The 24,827-nt window shown below is 44.0% G+C and overlaps 1 protein-coding gene across 2 annotated transcripts in view; it reads left to right on the top strand.

Moving 5' to 3' along the window:
* Nucleotides 1–24,827, top strand: part of USP7 (ubiquitin specific peptidase 7) — a 68,965-nt gene that overhangs the window by 20,229 nt on the left and 23,909 nt on the right. The window contains exons 1-5 of one of the 2 annotated variants that reach the window (XM_078344615.1): nucleotides 8,400–8,466; nucleotides 14,442–14,546; nucleotides 20,595–20,793; nucleotides 23,165–23,303; nucleotides 24,028–24,116. In XM_078344615.1, coding sequence (XP_078200741.1) covers nucleotides 8,412–8,466; nucleotides 14,442–14,546; nucleotides 20,595–20,793; nucleotides 23,165–23,303; nucleotides 24,028–24,116 — 587 coding nt within the window. In that variant the 5' untranslated portion in view covers nucleotides 8,400–8,411. Of the gene's footprint in view, nucleotides 1–8,399; nucleotides 8,467–14,441; nucleotides 14,547–20,594; nucleotides 20,794–23,164; nucleotides 23,304–24,027; nucleotides 24,117–24,827 lie in introns of those variants that run through there. The other variant, XM_078344614.1, reaches the window with a different exon arrangement.

Here is a 24,827-nt window from a genome sequence, read left to right as displayed (position 1 = left end):
GTGAGCTACTTTTTGTCTAAGGTCTGAGGTTTAGGTTGAGAGTCTTGTCGGGGAGGGGCTGTGGAGTCCAGTTTTTCCGTGGTTCCACGACTTGTTAGAGACTGTCTTTTTCCTATTGAATTGCTTTTGTACCTCATTCAAAAATCAAATGGGATCTGTTCCTGGACCACTACTCTCTCCTGTCCGTCCCTTTGCCAGCAGTGCTGTCTTGATCGTCAAGTTCCATAATTGGGTAATGTGATTCCTCAGTCTGCGCTGTTTTTTGTTTTTAATTTTTATTTTCATTTTGGAAATGGTGTCTTGCTGTGTTGCCCAGGCTGGTTTCTGACTCCTGGCCTCAAGCATTTTTCTTGCCTTGGCTTCCCAGAGTGCTGGGATTATAGGGTGTGAGCCCCCTCACCCAAGCCCCCCTACCCATTCATTGGATCTGTGTTATTCAAAATTATTTTACCTATTCATTCTTTTGTTGTTCCATATAAACATTAGAGTCAGCTTGTCCATAGTTATTAAAAATCCTGCTTTTTGGCCCAGCGCAGTGACATACCTGTAATCCCAGCACTTTGGGAGGTGGGGGCGGAGGTGGGTAGATCACAAGGTCAGGAGATGGCAGACGTCCTTGCCATGCCCGTCTCTGCTAAAATACAAAAAATTAGCTGGGCATGGTGGTCTGCACCTGTAATCCCAGCTGCTTGGGAGACTGAGGCAAGGGAGTCTTTTGAACTCTGGAGGCAGAGGTTGCACTGAGCCAAGATAGCGCCACTACACTCCAGCCTGGCAACAGAGTGAGACTCTGTCTCAAGAAAAGAAATTCTGTTTTTTAATTGGACTTTTGTTTAAACGTATAGATTAATTTGGGAAGAACATGTTTACTATGCTGTCTCCCAGTCCATGGACACCGTGTGTCCCCAGTCTCTGATTTTACCTATTACTAATGGCTAGCATTCATGGCACATCACTAGTGCACAGAAATGTTCAAGGTGTTAGTTGGTTTGGAGGTTGAACTGTTACCCAAGCTCCCACTACCCCATTAACAATAAAACAAGATTCCTTTGATAATCTCTACACAGCTAGTCTTCCCAGGAACTTTTTGGTTTGTTTGTTTGTGATAGCGTCTTGCTCTGTTACTGTGGCACGGTATTGGCTCACTACAACCTCCACCTCCCAGGTTCAAACAATTTTTGTGCCTCAGCCTCCTGAGTAGCTGGGATAACGGGTGTGTACCACCAAGCCCGTCTAATTTTTGTGTTTTTAGTAGAGACGAGTTTTTGCCATATTAGCCAGGCTGTTCTCAAACTCCTGACCTCATGAGATCTATCCCGCCCAGTCTCCCAAGTGCTGGGATTACAGATGTAAGCCTCCATGCCTGCCCCCCAGGAACCTTTCAAAATACCTTTGATGCAGGTGTTCTATGTGAGTCTGTGTAGATCCCCTCTAGAGGAGTTTAAAACCTGATTGGTGGTGTTTGTGTCTCTGCTGGCCAAGAGCAGACTGGCAGCCTGTGACGTGGTACAAAAAGGAAAAAAAAGAGTTTTCTTTCTGTAGTAGGTTGTTCCTGTTTGTAGTTTCATTCAGATAAAGGAAGCTGTTTGAAGTTGGTTATGTTTGACTAGTTTTAAAGGACTTAAATTAGCACAACCAAGAGTTTGTATAAAAATCTCCTTTCTACCTCTGACCTCACCCCCAGTCCCCTAACTGGTTTGCCTTTTCTTTTTTTTTTTTTTTTTTTTTTTTTTTTTGGTTTGCCTTTTCAAGTAGTTTTTAAGGAAGAACAGACATTTAAGAGAGGAATCTGCTAGTTAGCTGCCAAGGTGTGAATGAACTGACTAGGCCACAGATAGCCCAGACAGTTCCTTTGTTCCAGGACTCTGGCCTCCTCCTCACTCCAGGTGGGCAGCTGTTGTACCCCTTCTCCCTCTCAGCTGCCAAGGGGGTATCAAGCCTCAGCCAGTATTTTGGGTGTGATTTTTTTTTTTTGAGATGCGAGTTTCACTCATGTTGCCCAGGCTGGAGTGCAGTGGTGCAATCTCGGCTCACCACAACCTCTGCCTCCCAGGTTCAAGCGATTATCTTGCCTCAGCCTCCCAAGTAGCTGGGATTACTGGCATGCACCACCATGCTGCCTGGTTTATTTTGTATTTTTTTTAGTAGAGACGGAGTTTCTCCATGTTGGTTAGGCAGGTCCTAAACTCAAAACCTCAGGTGATCTGCCCGCCTCGGCCTTCCAAAGTACTGGGATTACAGGCCTGAGCCACTGCACCCAGCATTGTCCCAGTTCATTCTTGTTTTTAATTTTAGAGACGGGGCTCTCCGTATGTTTTCCCAGGCTGGTCTTGAATTCCTGGACACCACATTCCCCCTCCCCCAACTTACAGTTTTGCCTTAAACCTGAATTATTGTAGAATAAGCAATAAAATAAATTTAATAAACAAAAATTTATAATCCAGAATGTTTTCCTGCAAACAATTAAGCTTATGTTTAATTTCAAATTGTGCCTCAGTGCAGGAAGCACTGTTTGTGTTTATTCCTGGGCCTGAATGCTCATTTTCTTGGTGAATGGGTTTTTGCAATGACATTTCAAATTGAGTGAAAGGACATTCAAACATTTTGGTTTTGAGACATACTGCCTTTGGGAAAGATAATTTGTAGAAAAATGTGTTCCTGCCAGCCAGTTGACACTACCCATACACTTGAACTTCAGTACCGGTGGGCATTGCCATTGCTTTTCACCATTAATCCAGCAGAGGAAGAGTGGTGTCCCATGTTGAAGAGGAAAGTGGAGCCTGTTGATTAATTGTTTGTGTTTCTCGTGGCATTGGGGCCTTGCATTCTTGGTGTTAATCCTTTGGCTCTCGAGTGTCATGGATCCTCAGCTAGGTGGGGGCATCCGTTGCCCAACTGTGTCCATGCCAGTTGGTCCCAGCCACGCGCGCTGCGACTTCCTTCCCACAGCATTTGGATTGTGCTGCACAGTTTAGCAGATGATCCCGTTCTTTTATGGTACAAACCATACAGGCAGAACCAGTACAGGCATAATTATATGGTCTTTAGTTGGGCTAAATTTTAACCCCTCTTAGTACCCAATACAGCATTAAAACCAGTCATCACTGTTTGAACGGGCACCATTGGTAGTTAGGATGGTCTCTAGGGAATAGATGATTTTTACATAATGAAGCTAAACTGAAAGTTCCAAACAAGTAGTTTTATTTAAGGATCACATATTATATGTGGCCTTCTTTGGGGCTTGGTTTTCATATAACTAATTTACATAAAGATTATTTCAGCATATAGAGCGTGATTTTTTTTTTTTTTTTTTTTAGGATGGGGTTTCACCATGATGGCCAGGCTAGTCTTGAACTCCTGACCTCAGGTGATCCACCCACCTCGGCCTCCCATATTACTAGGGTTACAGGCATGAGCTACTGTGCCCGGCCTAGAGCGTGATTTTACTACAGTGGGTAGTGGGTCCACTTTGAGCGTTCAGGTTCTACTGCCTTAAAGCCAGGTGAGCAACTGACCTCAGGGCCTGCAGAGGCTGACCAAAGGCACAGGACTGAAGGCAACTGTCCCCTGGAAGTAGCTTTCCAGCCAGCTTAATGAGGGCGCGTATGGCCAAATAACTGGAGTATATAAAATCACAAAGTGGCTGGGCATGGTGGCTTATGCTTGTAACCCCACCACTTTTGGAGGCTGAGCTCAGAGATTGCTTGAGGCCAGCAGTTCGAGGCCAACCTGGACAACATAGTGAGACCCAGTCACTATTAAAAATACAGAAACTAGCTGAGTGTGGTGGTGTGTGCCTATAGTCCCAGATACTCGGGAGGTTGAGGTAGGAGGATTGCTGGAGCCTGGGTGGTCGAGGCTGCAGTGAGCCATGATGGCACGACTGCACTCCACCCTGCCCGACAGCGAATCCCTATGTCAAAAATAAATACGCGAAATTTTGTTAATAGGACCAGACAGATTCAGACTTACTTAGGGGAGGACCCCTGTTTTAGACTACACAGGGATCTACTTGCATAGGCAGGAGTGAGGCACGGGCAGTCAGGCCCTCACAGTCCTGCAGAACAGTAAAGGAGCTTGTAGGGAGACCGCTAGCATGTGATAAGGATGGGGCAATACTTTGCTGTGATATTTGGCAAGGGCTGGCACCAAGATTCCCATGCTGGGGCTGTCTCACGTCTGAGAGCCCTCCACTGGGCATGACATTCACCCCAAGTGTCACAGTGCCTCCCAAAAACACGGCTTCCTCTTCAATGGGTGGGGCACCTTCACTGTATTCTTCACTAGAGTGAAGAATCCTTATGTCCTTCAAGTCCCTCCACAGCCTTGGCCCTGCCCACTTTCTGATTACCACCCATCCCCTTCCACTGCCCTTTTCCTGTTCTGGTTTGCTCACCTAGAAGGCACTTCACTGTTTCTGGCCAGCCAGCTTCTTGAACTTTGTGCCTGCCACCCAGTTTTCCCCTCTTTCATGGCTAAGGGACGTGAACCAGCCCTATGGCTGTCACTGTGTGCCGTTTGCCCTCTATTGTAATGATCAAGGGACTTCCCTCCCACTTTCTAGTGAGCACCAGCAGATGAGGGGGTGTGTCCACCCAGTTCCCTATCTAACCCTGGGCCCAGCAGTGCTCGTGGCACATTGAAGTCACTGGACATGTCGGTTAACTTGGGAGAAGTGGGTGGGCTCTGGCGAACTGTGGTTGGAGATACATGCCTTTACCCCCCAGGTCCTTGCTGCCTTGAAAGGTAATTTATTAGGTTACAGAATAAAATGTCTTCTTTGTTAAAAGAGTTGTTAACTGCAGACTACAGGATATATAGGGTATGCCCACCCTTAAGGGGATGCGTGAAATCCTAGCTGATAGTAACAGCTTAGAAAGGCACTTTCAGGATTATTTTTGAGCATAGTTGAAGTTTTCCACTTAGGATCATGTTCTGGAACTATCCCCTTCCAAGAGGTTTCAGGTGCCTAGTCAGGCCCAGAGGGTGTGAGGACTGGGAAGTATTTGGGGTGTCCTCATGCTGCCCATTGGCAGGGTGGTCTTTACGAGTGAGGTGGCAGCTTGTTGGCAAACAAGGGCAGTGTGGCCTGTCTAGCACCTACCTCTTTCTAACCAGTGGCTGGAAGGGGTGGTGAACCTTGAGTCCCTGAGTGCTGGATGAGAAGAAGGGGCCTAGGGGCAGGAGAAGAGAGAATTCTTTCCGGCTATTCCTGACTTTATTGTATCCTTTTATGACCTACACCCCTACTTCATTACCCCCAGGTTATGGACATTGTATATATTCCAGGGCCCTATTTGAGGCCAGCTTGAGCTTTGCCTAGGAGCCCCCCCTCCCACTCCCCCAGAGAGGGTTGAGCTCACTCCACAGCCTCTGATCTTTCCCATTCCCTGGAAATGTCCTAAAGATGGCTGTCAGGAGCTTCTTAGGGAGTCTGGTACTCTGTCTCTTTTGGTTGCCACTAGCCCTGTTTCTGTGAATACCTCAGGAGCTTACAGGCTCCCACCTCTCCCTTCCTGATGCAGGGGGCCTCGCTGTAACTGCTCCAACTCCCATCCTGGGTTGCCTTGTTCCATGGGTAACCCTTGCCCTCCCACTCTGATCAACAGCCCTGACGGTGGCTCTCAGCTTCTTGGACGTTCCTAGTACACCTTCTGCCTCTCGTTGTGTTCAAGAAGTCGAAGAGTTCCTCCTGAACACTGTGTGCAGGAGGCTGGTCCTGTGCTGGAGCTGGCCAGAGCTTTTGGTAATGTTCTGGTTCTTGGATAACAGTGTTGACATTTGCCATTGGATCAAAGCATGGCTAGCTACTTGCAGAGGCCAGATGTGTATATGATCTGGCTATAGGATATAGGATGCGTGGATAGGTGACCTGGCTGTAGGATATGTAGATAGGCAGTAGGATGGGAGCCACAGGACAGAGTTGTTACAGCATCATTTGGAGTGGCAAAAATAAAGAAAAAACCTGGAAACAGCAAGAAAATGGAGTCTTGCTGTGTTGCCCAGGCTGGAGTATAGTGGCACGATCTCGGCTCACTGCAACCTCTGTCTCCTGGGTTCAAGCATTTCTCGTACCTCAGTCTTCCAAGTAGCTGGGATTACGGGCATGTGCCACTACGCCTGGCTAATTTTTGTACTTTTAGTAGAGGGGGGTTTTACCATACTGGCCAGGCTGGTCTTGAACTTCTGACCTCATGTGGTCCTCCTGCCTTGGCCTCCCCAAGTGCTAGGATTGATTACAGGAGTGAGTCACTGGGCCTGGCTGGAAAGTCTTCTGTAGGGGAGTGGTGGATAAATCATGACAATGTTTTGGAGTTATTAGACTTATCCTCATAATGTGAATATCGTGTGTGTTTTCCTTCATGAGAAAAAGCGTATGCACAGTATACATAATAGGTGTATGTGAACATTACACTGAGAATGCCTGGGGCTGAAACATTCATGGATTCCTTCATGTCGGCACTCAGGGAAGGCTAATTTGTTTCTTCTTAATCATCTCTGCATCATTGCTAGCTGACATTTGCTTGTTTGTGTTTCCTTCTTTCAGAACTCACAAGCAGAAATAAATATGAAACCTGGACCTGTCACATATTTTCATAGCAGCTTTATCTGTAAATTTCCTCTATTTGGGAAGGACCGAGATGTCAGCAGTGAATGGTCAGATGAATCTACAGTTATCTCAAAATTTAATCAAGAAAAGTTTAATCAAGTCAGTATAGTATAGTGTGGTAGCAGTCCTACAGGAGTCTGGATTATTTGGGGAATATCTGTATTTAAAAAGCATATGTAGTTAAAGAACTTCAGCCTTCTCTTAGTGTTGTGCCTGTTTGCTAAGTACTTTCCTTCCATTCTTCCTGCCTAGGTCCTTGTGCCAGGCCAGCCATGACCCTGGACATAGGGAGATATCCTGCCTGGCACATAATAGGGGTTCATTGGAGTTACTGATTCATGGAGTTCTTAGGCAGACAGTAGATCCTTCTCATGTGGTATTTTCACTCCCCTTCTTGCCCCCACACAGACGCAAGCTCCCTAGTCCATTGGGTCTCCTCAGCAATTCTCTTGTCCAGTTGTCTCCTGGCATCTGCATGGGAAATGTTTTGTATTTCAGCTTCCAAACTGCTTTTTTGTCTGCCTTGAATTGCTTGAGAATTTAAACCATGCTCTGAGAGTATGTGCATAATGCTGAGGTTTTTCCCTTTCTGTTTTTTTTTTTTTTTTAAGCCTTTTTATAGACAGGGTCTTGCTTTGTTGCTCAGGCTGGAATGCAGTTGTTCAGTCACTACTCACTGCAGCCTTTACCTCCCACTTCAGACCTCCCAAGTGGCTGACACTACAGATGTGCACCACCACACCCAACTAATTTGTTGTGGAGATGGGATCTCACTGTGTTGCCAGGGCTGGTCTTGAACTCTTGGCCTCAAGTGATCCTCCCACCTTGGCCTCCTAAAATGTTGGGATTGTAGGCATGAGCCACCCTGCCCGGTCCAATTTGTTTGTCTTATAAACAAAGTAGTTGAGTAGTTGGTACACCTAGTTTTCTGTTACTCCTTTTTGGTTTTTTTTGAGACAGAGTCTCACTCTGTTGCCCAGGCTGGAGTGCAGTGGTGTGACCTGGCTCACTGCAACCTTTGCCTCCTGGGTTCAAGCAGTTCTCCTGCCTCAGCCTCCTGAGTAGCTGGTATTATAGGCACGCACCACGACGCCTGGCTAATTTTTGTGTTTTTAGTAGAGACGGGGTTTCAGCAAGTTGGTCAGGCTGGTCTCAACTCCCTACCTCGTGATCTGCCAGCCTCAGCCTCCTGAAGTGCTGGGATTGCAGGTGTGAGCCACTGCACCCAGCTTCCTTAATCCTTTTTAAAAAGACAGGGTCTCACTGTGTTGCCCAGGCTCAGGGGAGTTTCTTGCCTCAGGGTCCTGAGTGCCTGGGATTACTGATGTGTGGTAAAGTGCCCTGAAATTTTTCACTTATATCAATTATTCCTCCTGCTTCTTAGGCTGAGAGGGCATTCTACTTTGCCTTTTTAAAATTAGCTTTTAATTTTGGAGTAACTCTAGATTGACAGAAAAGTTGCAAAGTTACGACAGAGCTCCTGTGTGCCACCCCACCAACCTTCTCAACTTGTTAACAATTTATATCACCAGTTCACACTGGTTTGTCAAAGCTAGGAAACTGGCATTGGTATGTTATTGTGAACCAAACTCAAAGTCTTTCAGGATTTCACCAGTTTTTCTATTAATATCCTCTTTCGGTTCCTATCTAAATTGATGTTGCTTGAATATGTTTCTGGTCCTAAAGACAAGGCTTTTGTGGGATGCTTTAAAAAATAAAAAAGAATGCCAAGATAGAGCTTCTAGAGATTCTATGCAGTCACTCTGATGTGGGTGAGAGAACCTCCCCCATCCTCCAGCATATGCCACTGCAGAGCCATGCAGTGATGGCTGGGAACCACAGGCTTGGGCCCGAAGGTGAGTCAGGGTTTCAGGTTGGGCTCCTTTTGCTGGTGATGGATGGAGATAACCAATACTGACATGTCTCAGCCAGACTTCCGAAGTATATTTGGGAATATAAATCTAGAAATAGTATGAGTAAAGTTTATATAAAGATCACTGTTTTCTAATTTACCTTGATAACCTCCATTTTAAGTCATATATTTAACTGAGTTCAGTATGGGGAGAGATCAGGAGAGGACCACACAGAAGCCAGAGGGAGGGTGAACTGATGGGAACTGGTGAGATGGGCATTACAGTGCTGTGTGAGCCATCCAGGGACTAGAATTTGGCCCACGTGTTCTGCGTATCTGCCGTAGTAACAGAGCTGTAGTTTTGATCCCTAAGTTGACAGTAGTGGAAGGATCTGGGGGGGCCGGGTGGAGCCACTTGTGACTCAGAGGCTGAGCCAGATCTTCATGGACAAGGCACCACCTGGTGGCAGTACATGGAGTCTTAGTTTCAGCGTGCCAGGGTTTTATTGTGGTGTTCCCAAACCCTGCCCCCTGCCAGCTTTTTGGGGGAGGATTGATAAATCTTTGTGAACTGACAGAAAATATCAAAGCCAGCCAGTTGGAATCCTGCTTATTCTGATGTGTTATCTCAGGAGTGAGATTCAGGTGCTAAAGTAGCCTACCTAGCTTCCATAGTGATTGGCAGATGTTCTCTGGTGGGTTAGCAGTTCTGTGTTATGACATCACAAATGGAATTCAGGAGGAGGAAAGCTGAGTATAGGTGTAAGTGCCCAGTAGTTAGCAGGTGGGAGTATAAGCCCTGGAACTGCCAGGGAGTTCTAAAACATGTTTTCTGCTTTTTCATATACACACTGCATCAAAAGGCCTAGCAAGCACAAATAATGGAGACTGTCTTCTATTTCTGGGTGGGATATGCATATTATGAGATGACAATTGCTTTATTTCCTGCAGACATTTCTCATCCAGAGCTTGTCTATTTGACATTGCACATTGTCACTTGTGTTTGCCAAACATGTCCCCAGTCTTATTCTAGGTAATTTTGTGTCAAAAATAGTGTCATAGGCCAGGCATCTTGGTCACACCTGTAATACTAGCCCTTTGGGAGGCTGAGGCAGGTGGATCACCTGAAGTTAGAAGTTTGAGACCAGCCTGGCCAACGTGGTGAAATCCTGCCTCTACAAAAATACAAAATAAATTAGCTGGGCATGATTGCAGTGACCTGTAATCCTAGCTACTCAGGAGGCTGAGGTAGGAGAATTGTTTGAATCCGGGAAGCGGAGGTTGCAGTGAGCCAAGTTCATGCTCTAGCACATAAGCCTGGACAACAGAGTGAGACTCAGTCTCAAAAAAAAAAAAAAAAAAAAAAAAAGTGCCATAGCTCAAGTGTTTGGCCAAATCAGTCACTGTGGCTTAAAAACTTCCAAAAAGGTAGGATATAAAACCTGGTATTACATCACTCTTAAATAGCGGTAAATGCATGTGGATGCTCTGGGACGTAAAACCTGGTATTACGTCACTCTTAAATAGCAGTAAATGCATGTGCATGCAGTGGGATATAAAACCTGATATTACGTCACTCCTTAATAGCAGTAAATGCACGTGCATGCAAATTCATGTACATCTGTCTTGAACAACAAAAGAAGGCTGCCTCATTGTTTAAGTTATTTCTAGAAGCCTAGTATTTTTTTTTTTTTTTTTTTTTGTGGCTATCCTGTGCTTTCATCATTTACTTCTGGACCAGGGATTTACCATGTCTTAATTAAAATTTTAATCCTCTTGCGGAACCAACTCATTTATGAGGAGCTTTTAAAAATGGGATCTCCTGCCCATGGGAGCTGGGCCTTGGAATCGTCTTGGCGGCTGCTTACACTCACGGGGCTGTTGGTGGCTAGGACCCTCCCCTCATATGCTCACTGGCCACCACCAGTGGCCCTTTGCCATTTCACAGCCACTGGCCTCGACCAGTATCTCTGCACTTGTCAGGTGGAAAAGGGCAGACTGGCCAAACCAACTCGGATGTGTTAATTTGTATGTAAAAGATGGGGTCTTGCTCAGATTCTGCTGCAACTGCAGAACGTTGCTTGCTTTGCTTTTTCAAGGCCAACTGCAGAGAAGACCTAACTTTACACTAGAACAATTTCAGAAAATATTTAGTCATCACACTGTAGTCAATCCCATTGCTGAAAATCAAGGGTAGGCCTTACCCATTTTCCCTACCCCATCCTGTAAGATATAGTATGCGTTCTTGAATTGTTCTTCGCTTTTATTATTGATGTAAATTTTGGAGACAGTGGAGTCTATCTCTGAAGTCATTCAAACAAGCTAATCTGAATTCACTTGTGTCTCAGTGCTATTTCACTGGACCTCATGAAGCCATAACCTGTACTTTAGGATTACAGATCAGTTACAGAGTTCGATTATTTGCGACGCTTTAGACCACTTACGCTTACATATGATCCTAATTTTAGATGTGAAGTTTTATGTACAGAAAATGAGCTCTCCTTTTGCATCCATACGTTAAACCATGTCTTAAATCAATCGTTACAGGACAAGTTTGAATCGAGGAAGATAATTTTAAGATTATAGGCCAGGCATGGTGACTCGCACCTGTAATCCCAACACTTTGGGAGGCCAAGGTGGGTGGATCACTTGAGGTCATGAGTTCGAGAGCAGCCTGGCCAACATGGGGAAACCCTGTCTCTACTAAAAACGTAAAAAAAAACTAGCCAGGCATAGTGGCGTATGCCTGTAATCCCAGCTACTTGGGAGGCTGCGACAGGTGGATTGCTTGAGTCTAGTACACTCCACTGGAATGTGCCATAATTTATTAGGCCTTCATATTAAGGTCTTTTTCCCTATTAATACATAAATATATTCTTAAGGTTTGTTTGTTTTTGAAACGGATTTTCGCACTATTGCTGGGGCTGGAGTACAATGGCATGATCTCAGCTCACTGCAACCCCGCCTTCTGGGTTCAAACGATTCTCCTGGCTAAGCTTCCCGAATAGCTGGGATTACAGGTCCCTGCCACCACGCCTGATTAATTTTTTGTGTTTTTAGTAGAGACAGGGTTTCACTATATTGGCCAAGCTGGTCTCGAACTCCTGACCTCCTGATTCACCCACCTCAGCCTCCAAAAGTGCTGGGATTACAGGCATGAGCCACAGTGCCTGGCCCTTAAGTTTAAATATACATGCTATTCTCTAAGTATCACAGATAGATAAGGCCCAGCCTGCTTTGTCTGTCCCCAGTCCCTTTCCCTATTTGCCTCCTCCACTTTGTAGGGGCAGTCACTGTCTTTGGTTTACAGTTTATAAATCCCATGAAAATTTTTAATGATTTGATGTAGTTCTAGAAAAATGGTTGTGAATGAAATGTGGATTTCAGAGTACCTGATTTTTCTTATCTTTTTTGATTTAGCATGTATGTTTGATTTAGAGGGTTAGAGCTAGTTAAGAATGAGCAAAGAGACTTTTTCCTTCTCTCCATCCCATCTCCTGAGAAGACATCTGAGTTCCTTTCCTTAACACCCTTCCACAGCATTTCTGTCAAGACATGATAGTCTTAGGGTCTAGTTTCAAGTATGGGTGTATGTATGTTTTCAGAAATAAGCTTTAAAAAAAAAAAAAACAGGAAGTTGAGACAAGATCTCACTGTGTTACCCTGACTGGTCTCAAACTTCTGGGCTCAAGCAATTCTCCCATTTTGGCCTCCCAAAGTGCTGGGTTGATAGGCAATGAGCCATGATGAGTCAGACCAGAAATAACTTTAAACATCATTAATGAAGTATATATTAAGAGACTATCAAGATCGAAATTGGCCTTTAATGTCTTAATCTTAAATGTCTGGGTAATAATTTCTTCTTCTTGGTATTTTGAATGTTTTGAGATGCTTGGGTGGTGGGGAGTACGATTTTATTTTGGAATTATTGATGAGGTTTATGATGAAATCCCAGCATTGGGATTTTGGACGGTTCCTAGAGGGGAAGTGCGAGTGGCACTGTCCGTGGTGCTGAATCAGATTGCATGGTGGTTCCAATGGCAGGAATGCTCTGAAATTGTGAAAGGCACACATATGACTACCTGGCTATTGAAAAGCACGTTTGCTTGCCCTTGAGATGAGATGCTTTTTTTTTTGAGACGGAGTTTCACTCTTGTTACCCAGGCTGGAGTGCAATGGCGCGATCTTGGCTCACTGCAACCTCCGCCTCCTGGGTTCAGGCAACTCTCCTGCCTCAGCCTCCTGAGTAGCTGGGATTACAGGCACGCGCCACCATGCCCAGCTAATTTTTTGTATTTTTAGTAGAGATGGGGTTTCACCATGTTGACCAGGATAGTCTCGATCTCTTGACCTCATGATCCACCCGCCTTGGCCTCCCAAAGTGCTGGGATTACAGGCTTGAGCCACCACGCCCGGCCGAGATGAGATTCTTAATTTCTGTCTGATGCACCAGGAAAAGCCAACTGTGTAGGCAACCGTGGGGGCCAGCATTAGTTGTAGTGAGCTATTCAAATATGTGGAAAAACAAGTCGATTTAAATGGGATATATGAACCTATGTGAAACCTACAAGTCCTGCTGTGGTTACTCTCCTTGTAGAATAACCACCTGTGTCAGTGTGAGAAAATTACGCTTTAAAATTAATGAAAAGTGACTAGAATGTTGTTGTAATTCACACCTTATTTGCCACTTGTAGCTTAAAATGTTTTGAATCTGAACTTGAGTTATATGTGTTTTTCAACCCCAGCATTTAGCACACATTTACAGTGATCAAACAGTTTTATCCTTTCCTAAACACTTTCCCATGCTCTTTACAAAATTATACATTAATTGTCCAGTGACACCTTGAGGATGATAATTTGATGTTTTAAGACCCTGGCATGTCTGGGCTTGGTAACTCATGCCAGTAACTCTAGCACTTTGGGGAGGCCGAGGCAGGTGGATTACATGAGGTCAGGAGTTTGAGACCAGCCTGGCCAACATGTTGAAACCCTATTTCTACTAAAAATAAAAATTTAGCTGGGAGTGGTGGCATGTGCTTGTAATCCCAGCTACTCAGGAGGCTGAGGCGGGAGAATCACTTCACCCCGAGAAGCAGAGGTTGCAGCGAGCCTAGATTGTGCCTCAGCACTCCAGCCTGGGGGACAGAGTGAGACTCTATCTCAAAAAAAAAAAAAAAAAAAAAAAAGACACTGGCTTGTGTTTGTTCATGATGAAAAAGTTTAAAATATTTAATGCCTACATTTGCATATGTTCAGTAATCTTCAGAACAAAATTGCCTGTAGAATTGTTTTAATTACCAGGAAGCCTATTCTAAAATTATGACATTTCACAACAATTAGATAAAGTTTCATTATGCTGATTAGCTATTGTAAGAACTACCTAAGGAGTTTTTTGGTTTGTTTGTTTTTGTTTGAAATGAGCCTGTTGCCCAGGCTAGAGTGCAGTGGCACTCTTGGCTCGCTACAGCCTCTGCTTCCTAGGTTCAAGTGACTTTCATGCCTCAGCCTGCCAAGTAGCTGGGATTGCAGGCATGTACCACCACACCCAACTAGTTTTTGCATTTCTAGTAGAGGCAGGGTTTCACCCTGTTGGTCAAACTATTCTTGAACTCCTGGCCTCAGGTGATTTATTCGCCTGGGCCTCTCAAAGTTCTGGGATTACAGGCATGAACCACCATGTCTGGCCTACATAAGAGATTTTGCATAAAAAGTTTTGTGCAGAATATCAATGCAAATAAAGCAGATTACAGTGTGGCATAGCATGTATTCAAATTCCATTTAGTGTTTTGAAATTAAAGTTTGTATTTAGTAAACAGTATAAATACTTTTTGGGTTAGAATCAGCTTTTATTATGGTACAATTGGAATTTATTAATGACTAGGCAGCATCAAAAGTATAAGTTTATATTTGGTTTAATCCATCAAATTCCATCAAAGCCATGAATGTAAAACACATGGAATTTCTTTTTCTTCTTTAAAGCTGGAGATACCGATGACCCACCAAGAATTACTCAGAACCCTGTGATCAACGGGAACGTGGCCCTGAGTGATGGACACAACAACACGGAGGAGGACATGGAGGATGGTAAGTGCCTCTGGTTTGCCTCCTCACAGCGGGTGGAAACCTGCCAAAACAGATTCAAATCCGTTGTTTTTACTTGGGTACTTCGGAACTTGAGCGTAGCTAGTTTTCAGGACGCTGTAACTGTCCTGTTTTGGTTTTGGGTATCAAGATTGTCTACACCACTTCAAGGTAAGTAGATTCTCCCTACCCTAGGCGAGGAGGTTGAATGTAGGTTTATATGTAATAGGTGGGTATTTACTCACGCCTACAGGTCTCTAGCTACTGCTAGTATTGGGAACAACAAGCACCTCTGACTCTCCTTCCTGTTTGTTTGCAGCAAGATGTGCAGCCATTGGGAACTTGGCTTTCCATTGTATTCTCATTGCAGGGTGTATATCAGTTGATGATAGCTGAGAATCCCTCCCCACTCCTGTTAGGGATGAAATCGGATTCAAACTTTGGCCTTCAGTCTCCCTCACTGAGTTTTGGTCTATAGCTTCTCTGTGAGAAAACATACACATACGTATGTGCACGGACTTTTTTGTGTAGGAAATTAGTTTTTTCTTTCGAGACCATTCCTTCTTTAAATGTATCAGATTAGTGATTTCAATATTTGCAAGGTCACAATATTGTGGGTAGGGAGCAGCCAGTAATTGCAATATGCAGCCCCTGGAGTCTTGAGTGTAATATGAAACCATGTTCTGTCAAAAAGCATGTCCATCAATCCTCATGAGGGTTGTGTCCTTCCCAGGGGAGTAACGGGGCAGTTGAAAGAAACCATCAGCCACGGGCTGCACCACCAGAAGGACTGCTGTTCAGACCTCCTGCCAAAAGTTCAGCCTCCATGAGAAACTGCAGCCGTAGTTGAGAGTTCTCTCACAGTGCGGTTTACCCCTGGCAGCTGGCTGAGGCAATATCTGAGGAAGGTAAAGAGGCGTGGTCTAAACCCGCTGCTTTGTTACCTGTGGAGTGCGCTTTGCACCATAGACAAGGGCAATGGTGTGGGTGTGGTCTCGCTGGTTGTTGGGCTTTTGGAGGTTTTACTTCAGACCCCAGAGATGCCGAAAGTGGTTGAGAAGAGCGCATTTGGGAAGGCATGGCCAGGTCTGAGGTGACAGGTGTGCATTTGGGATCAATTCTAGTCACTCGTGGAGCAGTGACAGGCCCTGCCCAATCGGAACATTCCCAGTCTAGTTCCCATAGAGCAATCTTTTCCAACATTTCCCCACTGTTTTTTCTTTTTTTAGCGGGGAGGTCTTGGGAGGAGGTCTAGGGTGAAGTTTTTCAGCTTCTCGTGGCATCTTGGATAATTATTGATTGTGGGAGGCTGTCCTGTGCATTCCAGGATGCCAGTGGCCCCTGTTCACCACTTGCAGTCATGGCATGTCTCTAGACCTTGACAAGTGTCTACTGGGGAGAATGACTTATGAGGGGACAATGTGGATAAAAATCCCCTTGCTTTTGAGGTACATTTCACTAAATTAGTAGACAGTGGTACCAAGCCAAAGGTCCTGAAAGTGGAAATGCCTTTCTGTGACCGCCTGGATGGAAAAAGTGTATAATCCGAGGTCGAGTAATCTTGGTTTGGAACTGTGGCCGCTGTGGAAACACCCAGAGTGTAATGTCTTTCTGATGACAAAGTGCATGGGAGGGAGGTGGTCCTGACTGTAGGAGTTGAACTTGGAGCCGAGGGCAGCGTTTTCCAGCACAGTTTCCATACAAATTGTGCAATCCTCTTCTGCAGGAGATAAATGTGTTGTGGAGAATGGACAGGATTCTAGGAAGTTGGGGATGTGCTGGGCTAAATAGGCTTTCTTTACCATTTTATGTCTCAGAGTTGTCATGTCAGAAGCAACATAAATTGCTTTTCTTCAAGTTTTTGTTAATGATTCCCCAAGACGCTGGACTGAGACTCCCCCACCCCTTTTTTCGAATGTCCTGTTTCCTTGAGTGTTGAGTGTCCATTTCAGATTAGGACAGGCAATCTAGGAAGCACTGCATTAGAAGTTTTTTCTGTAGCCACACTATCAACAACTTGATGGATTTGCACAGAAGGCTTCTTAATAAGGGACATTTCTTATTGTAAGAAGCTAAATAGCTAATAACACAGAAAGAGATGGGAGAAATGTGTAGTTGCAGAAGAGAACATTTAAAAATCCTGTTTGCAAAGAATTATGGGCAAGTATCAGAATTACCTTTATTATATCTCGTCATTCTATTTTTAGTTCCTCATTCACTGTTATTTATGAGATGATCAAGGAAGTTTTAGTTTATACATTTTTTTGAGGTACGGTCTTGCTCTGTCACCCAGGCTGGAGTATAGTAGTGTGATCACCGCTTACTGCAGCCACAGCCTTTTTTGCTCAAGCAGTTCTTCCACCTCAGACTCCTGAGTAGCTGGGACTACGAGTGTGTACCACCATGTGTGGCTAGTTTTTTGTAGTGACAGGATGTCACTTTGTTGCCCAGACTGGTCTCAAACTTCTGGACTCAGGCAGTTTTCCTGCCTTGATCTCCCAGTGTGTTGATTTTATAGGCATAACTCATTTCACTTGGCCCATGGAAGTTTTATTTTATTTTGAGACAGGTAATTGCTGTGTTGCCCAGGCTGGAGTGCAATGGAGCCATCTTGGCTCACTGTAGCCTCCACCTCCTGGATTCATGCGATTTTCCTGCCTCAGTCCTCCGAGTAGCTGGGATTACATGCTTCCATGCTCAGCTAATTTTTGTAATTTTAGTAGAGATGGAGTTTCACCATGTTGGCCAGGCTGGTCGCAAACCTCTGACCTCAAGTGGTCCACTTGCCTTGGCCTCCCAAAGTGCTGGGACCATAAGCATGAGCCACTAAGGAGGTTTTAGAGCAAATACAGCCTCTGCAGATCTAGATGGATCTGGATTTTGAATGTTGTTCTCCATGAAACTAATTTGTGGAGATTGACTAGGACTTGTGAGAAATTGTATTAGAGGGAATAGTTGAAGTTTGCTGAAATCACTGCAACAGGACCGTTTAGGGAAATTTCAGACCAACCTTTCTGAGTCAAAAATCTGAAGGATTGTGTTTTTCTTTACCCTTCTGTTTGCACCTGAAGCCCAGGCTGGTCCATTGGTCCTTGCCCTGGGAGGATAAAATTGGTGTAAGAAAGCGCACAGTGGGAACTTGGTGTTGTAATTCCCACTGCCACTGCTACAAGGATCTCTAGAGGCAAGATTGAAAGGTAGTAAGTTATCAAGGAGTCTGGTGGAGGATTTGTGGTGACAGCAGTTTGCAGAAGCTTGTTGCTCTGTCGTTTACAATTAAAAGAAGCATGCAGTAATGAAATGGTGCACTATTAATGTTAATGGCATCCAGGCAGATTGGAGCCTCTATGCATGAAGCACTAATTTGGCAGGGAATGAGGGTGTTCTTCCTAATCACTAGTATACTTGGAAGTTGCAAAAAATAGTACATAGCATCCATTGTACTGTTAACTGTTTTCTTGGGCAAAGATCTCCATCACTCAGTCTCATTTTCCTCGTAGGAGGAAAATCTGGCCAGCTCTATCTGTGAAAGCTGGATTCTAAGTCCACTTCTCTTTGTCGTTGGCTCTCCTGTCTTGACCTTTTGTTTTTTAATAAAAGTTTTCTTTTTCCATCCCTTAAAGAGTAATGAGCTTGTAAAAAGTTTTTCTTTTTACAAAGTTTTTGCAAGTAATGAGCTAGTAAAAAGTTTTTCTTTTTCCATCCCTTCAAGAGTAAAGAGCTTGTAAAAGGCTTTCAATTATTCTTTTAGTATGAAGAGTTTTCGGAAAGCGAGGTCAAATTTTAATACACCTGAAGTGTCATCTAAACTTCCTGATTAGCAGATTTTCTGTCTGTTCTAAGAAATGTGCCTGGTGTCTGAGGCTGAAATCGAGGGTGTAAGGCACCAGCTGTGAACTAACTACTGTGTGTCAGGGCAGTAACAGACATGGGGACACAGAGATGGATACACGGTGGCCTCTGTGGCGCTGGCCAGCAGGTGGACCAAGTGCCATGCTGAGTCTTGCCATTGTTTGGTTGTTTTTAATATTTAAGGAACATTTGAGAATTTAATGTATAGGGCATAAGTACAAAAAAGTGCTTATAATGTATTGATTTTGTGTACATGAAATCAAACCCTATAAAGAGCTGAATTATATAAAATAGATGAGTTGGAAGAGAGGCATAACCTCATATCTTTCAGCTTTTTAGATCCTGCAGTGATTTTCTGTTTGGTTGCTTCTGTGCCGTTCTATATACGTGGGCTCCATAAAGTGGACAAGCTAATAGTCTAATTTTGTTGAGGTCTGCGTTTTGTGTTATGGTAACCTCCAGCAGTGGCATTTTTAAAACCAGAGGCAGGGTCACTGTGCTTAGTGTCTTGACAAATCTTGGGGATTAAAATCTTCTGTTGTCACTTTGTAAAACAGCCTCGGCGAACCTCCGTTTCCTCACCTAAAACGTAGAAATTGACATCTGTCTCTTGTCTGCCTTGCAGAACTAAACTGCTGATTATGAATTGCGTGATCCTAAAAACATGGCAAAACTCATTCCACCACGCCATTCTAGACATTTTTATCTTGAAAATGTTTCTTGCCTTTAGAAGACTTTTATCCCTCAAAGAGATCAGGGTAATACCACTTGAAGAGGCTCAAATAAATAATTCTCTTGGATAAGATGCTTACCATCACACATGCTTTTGATATACTACCCTCCCAGGAGGACTGATGGACATGTTTTCTTAAGACCAAACTCAGTCACAAACTTCAAGCAAATTCTATGCCCTGAGAAGTGGCTGACACTGAGAACTCAGTTGTTAGTGAACTTTGGAATCTGAAGGGTTGTTACATTTTTTGGTGACTGCCTTCAGGGGCCTGAAGATGAAGGATGGGAGGATGTTCTTGTGCGCTCTTTACCTAAGCCTACGGAGTCTCGTTTTGTGCCTTAGGAGCCCGGTGGTCAGGGATGTCAGAGTAGCACCTAATTCTAAGCCAGGAACACCCTTCCAGGTATTGCCTGTAGAACGTGGCCAAGGGTCTTCCTCCAGTCAGTGAGCAGCTGTGTGTAGTCTATAATGAGATAGGTTCAGAAAGTGAAAGGAAGTGTTTAGAAGCTTGTATAGCGTGTTGACTTTGCTGTGGCAATTTCATTATGTTTTATAAAAGTATTGGTCAGTAACAGATTGGTGTGGGTGTGGCAGGACTGTGCCTTCACAGGAGTTGTTTGAGAAGCAGTGAGCTGCTGCAGGGTTTGTCAAAGGTGATTGACTGATGGCCGCGTGCAAATGAATAGTCACTGTTATCAGTGAAAGATTGAATTTTAAACGGAGACCTTCAGTTGGACCTCTGCTAAGAGGCACTGTGTTGACAGAAACTTAAATTTCTTAAATCAGCTGTTGGGTCTTATTATCATTGAACAATTGATGATACTCATGTAGGAAAAAAAATACCAGTTTCTTTTTTTAAAAAAAATCATTCCCCCTAGGATGTCCAGGCTAGTATTTTTGCAAACATTGTGATCTACTGAAGTTAACATTTATTTTTAGGCTAATGTCATAGCCATCGTTTTGTCTCTAAGCAGTGCTGAGCTTCCAGGGGGGTGGCTGCTTTCCTGGTCCTGAAGTCCTGCCTGTATGATCTGTGCCCTTTATTTCTCCTCTCTAAAGTCAGGCCAAGTCCCATTCCGTGGTCTTTCCCCCCAGAAGTCCTGTCCTTGAAGATACAAGCCATGTCACTCCTTCTCGCCAAAGTTTCTCCACTCAGTTGGTGCCCAGGGTCCTTGGGAATTCAGCTTCAGTAGAGTAGACATTGTTCTCACATGGAACTCAGTCTGACAGGGAAGTCAAGTGTATGGTTAGCACTACGAGTTTTGGATCATAAGGAAGAATTCATTCATTCAGAAACTTATGTCATCTCAGTCTTAGGCTTTTAATAAATTGGAAGCAATTTTTCCAAACTGTCAGATTTTAGCAGTTAAATCAAGATGTGTAGAAGGTTTATTCCATGTCGATTGATGCTGGTGCTATTGATCAGTGCATGGGCTCTGTGACTGATGATGTGTTTTTTTTTGCAGACACCAGTTGGCGCTCCGAGGCAACCTTTCAGTTCACTGTGGAGCGCTTCAGCAGACTGAGTGAGTCGGTCCTTAGCCCTCCGTGTTTTGTGCGAAATCTGCCATGGAAGATTATGGTGATGCCACGCTTTTATCCAGACAGACCACACCAAAAAAGCGTAGGATTCTTTCTCCAGTGCAATGCTGAATCTGATTCCACGTAAGACAGTTTAAATGATGCAACTACAAATCCCCACATAGTTGTATTACATTAGTGGAAGCCAAATTTGATCAGCCTAGAGCAGTTTTATCTTAAATTATTTGCTGCCTCTACATAGTCTTTTTATTTTAAATTAAGTACGTCTATCTGTTTAAAACCCATTGGTGTATGTATAATACCCAAGCTAGAAAAGGATATTTTTGTCTATTAAGTAAAAAACAATTTGTTAGCATCTGGCAGCCCATGGAATCAGGGCCTGCCTGGATTAGCTGACCATTGAGCCACCAAGCTTAATTCTTACTGTGCCAGTAACTGCCTGAGCGGAAAATGGCAGCTGTCAGAGCCAGACATCCTTTCCATTGTGTGATAGCTAATTTGTACAGGTTGTTCAGAAAGTACAAGTAAAACATTCTTTGAAGGATTTATACAGAATGGGATTCTGACTCGAGGAACATTTAAAAGTTCATATAATGAAATGTCTGAAAAGAGAAATCTTGATGGTCCTTCTATTTAGATGAATTGAAGATTAATTCACCTTTTATCAAAAACCCAGTTGATTCTGGGAGTGCAGACCACTTTGTCAACCTGTCTGCATCAGAGCCAGGGAAAGCTGCTGACTTGGACTGTACCTGTTCTGGTCTCCCTGCCACCACAGAGAGTGGCCGTTCGGAACCTTCAGTAACATTTTCCTAGAGTGAACTGGCTCTCACTGTTCTGTCAGTTCTCCCAGGGAATAAAATTTACTTTTTTTTTTCCTTCCCTTTTGAGACAGAGTCTCGCTCTGTCACCCAGGCTGGAGTGGCATGTTTTTGGCTCACTGCAACCTCCACCTCCCAGCTTCAAGCGATTCTTGTGCCTCAGCCTCCTGAGTAGCTGGGCCTACAGGTGTGCGCCACCACACCCAGCTAATATTGTTTGTCTAGTAGAGATGGGGTTTCGTCATGTTGGTCAGGCTTATCTCCAACTTCGGACCTCAGGTGATCTGCCTGCCTCAGCCTCCTGAAGTGCTGGGATTACAGGCGTGAGCCAGTGCGCCCTGCCATACTTTCATTTTTTAAATGTTTAAGTAAGAAGTGCCAAGGTAATTTTATAATGGGCCTGTGGATGGTTAGTTTTCCTCTTTTCTTGACATTATGATATGATCTGATAAGTATTTGGGCTAGGTGTGTTTTAGTCCAGTGGACAGTTTTAGCCTGAACAGCATTTTGGAAAAACTGAATGGTCCATGCTCAGTGTCAGTGTTCCGATCAAGCAGGAAATGCTGCGGGAACAGCACTGTCCTACGCTTGTCCTGAAGAGTCAAACCACTTCAGGGTTTAGTTGCGGTATTCATTTATAAAGCCTTACTTTAATCACAAACCTTAACTTTCTTTGAGTTAAGTGCATATGGTTTTTGAACGTGGATTTAGAGACCCTTTTGTGGTCCACTCCACGCATGTACAGTAGTTCTCTTGTGGTTGCAGTTTTGTGCCTCATCAGTGAATTCTTCAATGCCAGGGCAGGACAGCAAGCTGTAAGGCTACGGAGTACCCTGCCTGGCTGGTTTTGGGGGCTGGTCCTTCCCCAGAGTGTGCGGGAGGGCATCCTAGGAAAGCTTGAGAGGCACGGCACTGACAGGCTACAGGGACAGGAGTGATGCTAAGAGGTGATTCGTTTATCAGCAATAGAACCAGGGGTTTACAGTTTACACCCACCTGTCTATTCTTTTTGGTTCTTTTTTTTTTTCTTTTGAGATGGAGTGTTGCTCTTGTTGCCCAGCCTGGAGTGTAGTGGTACGATCTTGGCCCACAGCAACCTCCGCCTCCCGGGTTCAAGCGATTCTCCTGCCTCAGTCTCCTGAGTAGCTAGGATTTATAGGCATGCACCACCATGCTTGGCTACTTTTGCATTTTTAGTAGAGACAGGGTTTCTGCATGTTGGTCAGGCTGGTCTTGAACTCCCCACCTCAGGTGATCCACCCACCTAGGCCTCCCAAAGTTCTGGGATTACAGGCATGAGCCACTACTCCCTGCTGTTTCTTTTCTAATAACTGTTGTCTGACCAAAAAGCTGTAGTCTTTTACAGAATCCACAACTGTTATTGAAAGCTCAGAAAATTGTATAGATACAATTAAAATTTTTTTCAACTTCTGAGGAATTAAAAAATAAAACCATGAGCGAAATCAATACAGACTACACTGGGGGAGCCCCAAATACCTTTTTCTCTATTAAAGGTAAAAATGCCTCTGTTCTACCTTTAACCCCCAACCTGAAAGGAGAGAGCAATGAAAACATAAATGGGAATTTTGGTGTACTATGTTTACTGTCTTTAAAAATGTGTAACATCTGGTAAATATGTCAACTAAGGCTTAGATTATTGTTTTTTTAAACAGGTCGTGGTCTTGTCATGCACAAGCAGTGTTGAAGATAATAAATTACAGAGATGATGAAAAATCGTTCAGTCGTCGTATTAGTCATTTGTTCTTCCATAAAGAAAATGATTGGGGATTTTCCAATTTTATGGCCTGGAGTGTAAGTAACAGTGGATTTAGTCCGAACAATTGGTGCATTACTGCTTGTTGTTCCCTTAAAACTTTTGGATTCTCTAAGTCCTTTATTGATTTTAGAGTCAGATTTTTGATTTGTGAATTGGACATGTGTCTTTGAAAACGTGTTTTTTCCTAGCTTAGGTTTTTACCAGCTTTCTGGATTCACATTTTACCTTTTAGTCAGACAAGGGGCTAAATTTCCTTTAAAGGACATAATGCTGTGTGAGGTCCTTTCATGATTCAGGCGTAGTTCTGAGTGGTTTCATGTAACTCCAGTAACTTTATTCGGTTTACTTTGGCTCCTTTTTGCATAGGTGGTGGCCAGTGGAACAACCTTAGGAATGTTACTTCTTGTTATGCTAAGTCACTTAGAATTGCATTATCGGTTTGCTTAAAGTTCCCCTCGCTCTGCTTAAAGTTCCCCTCATTCTGCTTAAAGTTCCCCTCACTCTTCTTAGAAGAGCACAGATTTCTCCTGTCCCTGCTGTGGCACTGAGCCCCTGAGCGCCTCTGATGTGTTAAGCATTTACTGTATTTGTTGTGAGACCACTGTTAAAAGCGAATTGAAACAGTTTAAAATTAGCCATAAAGTTGGGGTATAATTTTAAAATAATCTATATTAAGTACAGGGCACCAGTGTAATTTGTCTCTTGGGAATAAAGAGTCTGTTCTTATTCAAGCTGGATATTCTTATTTATGTTTTATAGGAAGTGACTGATCCTGAGAAAGGATTTATAGACGATGACAAAGTAACCTTTGAAGTCTTTGTACAGGCGGATGCTCCCCATGGAGTTGCGTAAGTTTTTCTTTAATTGGGTGCTGTTAAAAATGTCTTTTGTGCTGGTGAAAGAAGCTTTATCGTGCATGTAACAGAGATGCACATGTTTAATCAGTAACCATTCTCTCTGCGCTTGCCCTGTGGCACACAAGAGTCACACCTGCTTGACACTCATTTAACAGATTGAGCAGTTCCTGTATGTTAGACCCTTGGAACATAATTGTGTAATTACGGTCAACTAGATAGCTGTGAACAGGGAGGAAGTCCTGTCCGAATGTGAGGACTAGTGGGAGGGGAAGAGGTGAGCCTCATGACAACTAACATGAGCAAGGAGTAAAGAGGCATGATCAGGCCGTTGGATGTCCTTGAGCTTTTCCAAGGCCAGGAACTAACCCCTGGAGTGACCGGGCACTGGTGAATGGTACTGCACAGTAGGTGTCTCCTCCAGCACTGGTCATGTTTGGTGGCTGTCATGTGTTTGTGTTATGGTGTTCTGTACAGAGGGAGATGGGCACGGAGGTGGGTGGATTGCTGTGCTTTCAGGCACTGTTCTGTATGCTTCCTTTTACTATTTGGGGTGGGGGTAGGAAGGTACGAGACATGAGAATCTACCTTTCCCCCAAACAACCACCAAAACCACAGTTAAAAAAAAAAAGCACTGGGAGTTTAGAAGTCTGAGGCAAAACTTGCCGAATACACATTTCTGCTTCTTCGTGTGGTGTGTGTGTG

This window comes from Callithrix jacchus, chromosome 12 (genome assembly GCF_049354715.1).
Source record: "Callithrix jacchus isolate 240 chromosome 12, calJac240_pri, whole genome shotgun sequence".
NCBI lineage: Eukaryota > Metazoa > Chordata > Mammalia > Primates > Cebidae > Callithrix > Callithrix jacchus.
This window is presented reverse-complemented; position numbering and strand designations above follow the sequence as displayed.